A 2532-nucleotide genomic window follows, 5' to 3' on the forward strand; every position below is an offset into this window, starting at 1 on the left:
AAAACCATCATAATCATTTTTTTCAAATTACATTATCCAAATTATAAACACATAATAAAATCATGAAAAAGTTAATTATCATAAAAGAATTAAAAAAATATTTATTATTAAAATACTTTTGTCCATAAATGTAATCAAACTAAAATAAGAAAAAAAAATACTTAAACTAAAACAAAAAAAAAGCCTTTAAAAAGGTCAAATATCATGAATAAAATAAAATGTACTAACTAATTCACCTAAAATTTCTTAATCTAAATCAGAAGATACATATACTCCAAATATCAATCACTCATGTTATCATCACTAGAGCCTGTCCCAAGCTCATCTTCCGTAGAATCAGACAAGGTTGAAGGAAGTGGGAGATTCAACTTTTTATACAAAGCATGAATTGTCTTTTCAGTAGAACCAATTCTTTTCTGTTGAACTTTTAGTTGACGTCCTTGATCTTTTAACTTGTGCTCAGCATCTTTCAACTTAACCTTTTGCTCTTCATTGATCATTTCTTGCTCCTTTGCTTTTTCTTTCCACATGTGAAGTTCTTGCTCAATATTTAGATTGTCTTTGGATGTCTCTGAACAATTTCTAGAATCCAACTTTGAAGAGAGATCTAAACCAAAAGAACCTAAACCAAAAGCAGCTTTCTTTTTTTCCTTTGTCACAACTTCGTTCCAAACAGTATAATCATCTGGTATATCTAGGCCTTCCTTAGATGCCTCAACATCTCCCTCATTATCCAAGGATAAAGCTACTTGAGAAAGTTCTGTCTTTCGCTTTTTGAATTCACCCTACAAAATCAATTCATGTTAATCGCAACTAAATATGCCATGAACAAATACTAACATATAGTGAAAATTAGCAGTTGAAAAAAACAAAAAGAAGAACAAATTAGCATCACATACAATGGCTTTCTCAGATCTTTCATCAATCCAACTTTTGTCTTTTTTGGTATGGCATTTAGTATAAACCTCTTCTAGAGAAGGTTTTACTCCCGTAGCTTTCTCCTATAATATAACAGTTTTAATCGATAGGAAAAAAAAGAATAAGAGAACATTGCAAAAATAAAGAACAAGACTATAAATAAACTATTTTTATCTTACCATTCTGCGTGCATGTTCACCCATAGATATGGAACACCAGTATGCATGGAACTTCCAGTATTTGATGCTCGATTCACAGTATTTGCTGCTGACCAGTTCTTAAATTTCGAATCTGTAGCAAAATAATGTAATAGTTGACGCCAAACGGGTTCAGGAATATATTTTGGTACATGATTAGGGTCTTTTGAATAATTGCGTCTCTCCTGATTCATCAACGATCTTAATCGATCACTCCCTTTAATCTCAAAAATTTGACGAATTCTTGCATTGTGTTGAGGTTCCCACATACAATTTTTCTATAAAAGAAAACAAACATATACATTGAATTACCCACTATGTATAATATCAAAATAACAAAAAAATGATAATAAATACTTACCTTAAATTCAGTAAACCACAAATCTCGCATTTGCTCACTAGCATGTCTCCAGGAAGGGCAGAATTCTGAAAATTTGCTTTTAATGGCATTTGTTACATGACGAACAGCAGTACATGGATTAAACCTATAAGAAGTTCAAATAATGAGTAATTACACATGTATTCACAATAAAAACAATATAGAGAGAACGTTAAAATAGAAAACTAATTTTTTTACTTACTCATTGCCAAAAGGCTCTATTTTCAAGAGCCCTTCTTGAGTGACAAGTTCACCTTCTTGAGCAAGAGATTCATCTTGATGATTTTCATCCGATAAGTGAGCATGATGTAAATTTTGTTCATTATTAGGAGCATTATCAAATGACTGAGGTTGGATAGGTGAACAATATGGTGATTCAGCTGGTGATTGTGATGGTGATGGTGTATGATCGGCATGGGAAGATAGTAAATTTCTCTTGAATTTTTGTGGTGGCTGCGAAGAAGAGGGTGGTAATGCTGAAGGCTTTTTAGATACATGTGAAGGAACTGGAGCTCGTGATTTTGTAGGTTTAGGGTGTGAAAACTTAGTTTTGTGTGCACTAATCACCTCCTTATTACCAGACTTTTGTACTTTAATTGACAAGTGTTTTTTATTTTTTTTAGAACCTGACATCTAAAACAACAAAGATTTATAAGATTAGTAAGACATTGCATTTAAATTTCAGTAACATGTACATCATCGAAAGAATTAAAAAATAACAATATAAAATAATACTTAGCTGCCAAAATAATCAATGAGGATGTAAAATAAAGTGCTAATATGCTTTAGTACTAAACTACTAATATATATGTACACATGAGCATTTTAACAAGTTCATAGTCATAATTGCAACACAGACATAATCAAACTAAATCCAACCAATAAACTATAATCACAATAATAGCAACGACAATTATAATTCATAGTCAAAAACTAAAGTCAATTACATCAAATAATCACATAATACAACGCTGGGTGTTTTAACATCAAACTTCCGGTCATAAATACCTTTTTACTCCTTTCTTCATAAGAATGCAT

The 2532-nt window shown here is 31.0% G+C and overlaps 1 protein-coding gene across 1 annotated transcript; it reads right to left on the reverse strand.

The window, feature by feature from the left end:
• Positions 1 to 281: 281 nt before the first annotated feature.
• LOC130963210 (uncharacterized) lies at positions 282 to 2532 on the reverse strand. The gene is made up of 6 exons (XM_057889346.1): positions 2503 to 2532; positions 1697 to 2127; positions 1477 to 1600; positions 1118 to 1393; positions 900 to 1001; positions 282 to 785 (listed from the first exon to the last, which is right to left on the reverse strand). The coding sequence occupies exons 1-6, from the start codon at positions 2530 to 2532 to the stop codon at positions 282 to 284; spliced, it is 1467 nt and encodes a 488-aa protein (XP_057745329.1).

Source organism: Arachis stenosperma, chromosome 2 (assembly GCF_014773155.1).
Source record: "Arachis stenosperma cultivar V10309 chromosome 2, arast.V10309.gnm1.PFL2, whole genome shotgun sequence".
NCBI classification, from domain to species: domain Eukaryota; kingdom Viridiplantae; phylum Streptophyta; class Magnoliopsida; order Fabales; family Fabaceae; genus Arachis; species Arachis stenosperma.

Coding starts and splice junctions, on each gene's coding strand:
- LOC130963210 (XM_057889346.1), bottom strand. CDS start 2,532: ATGCATTCTTATGAAGAAAGGAGTAAAAAG. Junction 1,601..1,696: donor ATAGAGCCTTTTGGCAATGA/GTAAGTAAAAAA, acceptor AACTTCTTATAG/GTTTAATCCATGTACTGCTG. Junction 1,002..1,117: donor CTGGTGTTCCATATCTATGG/GTGAACATGCAC, acceptor GTTATATTATAG/GAGAAAGCTACGGGAGTAAA.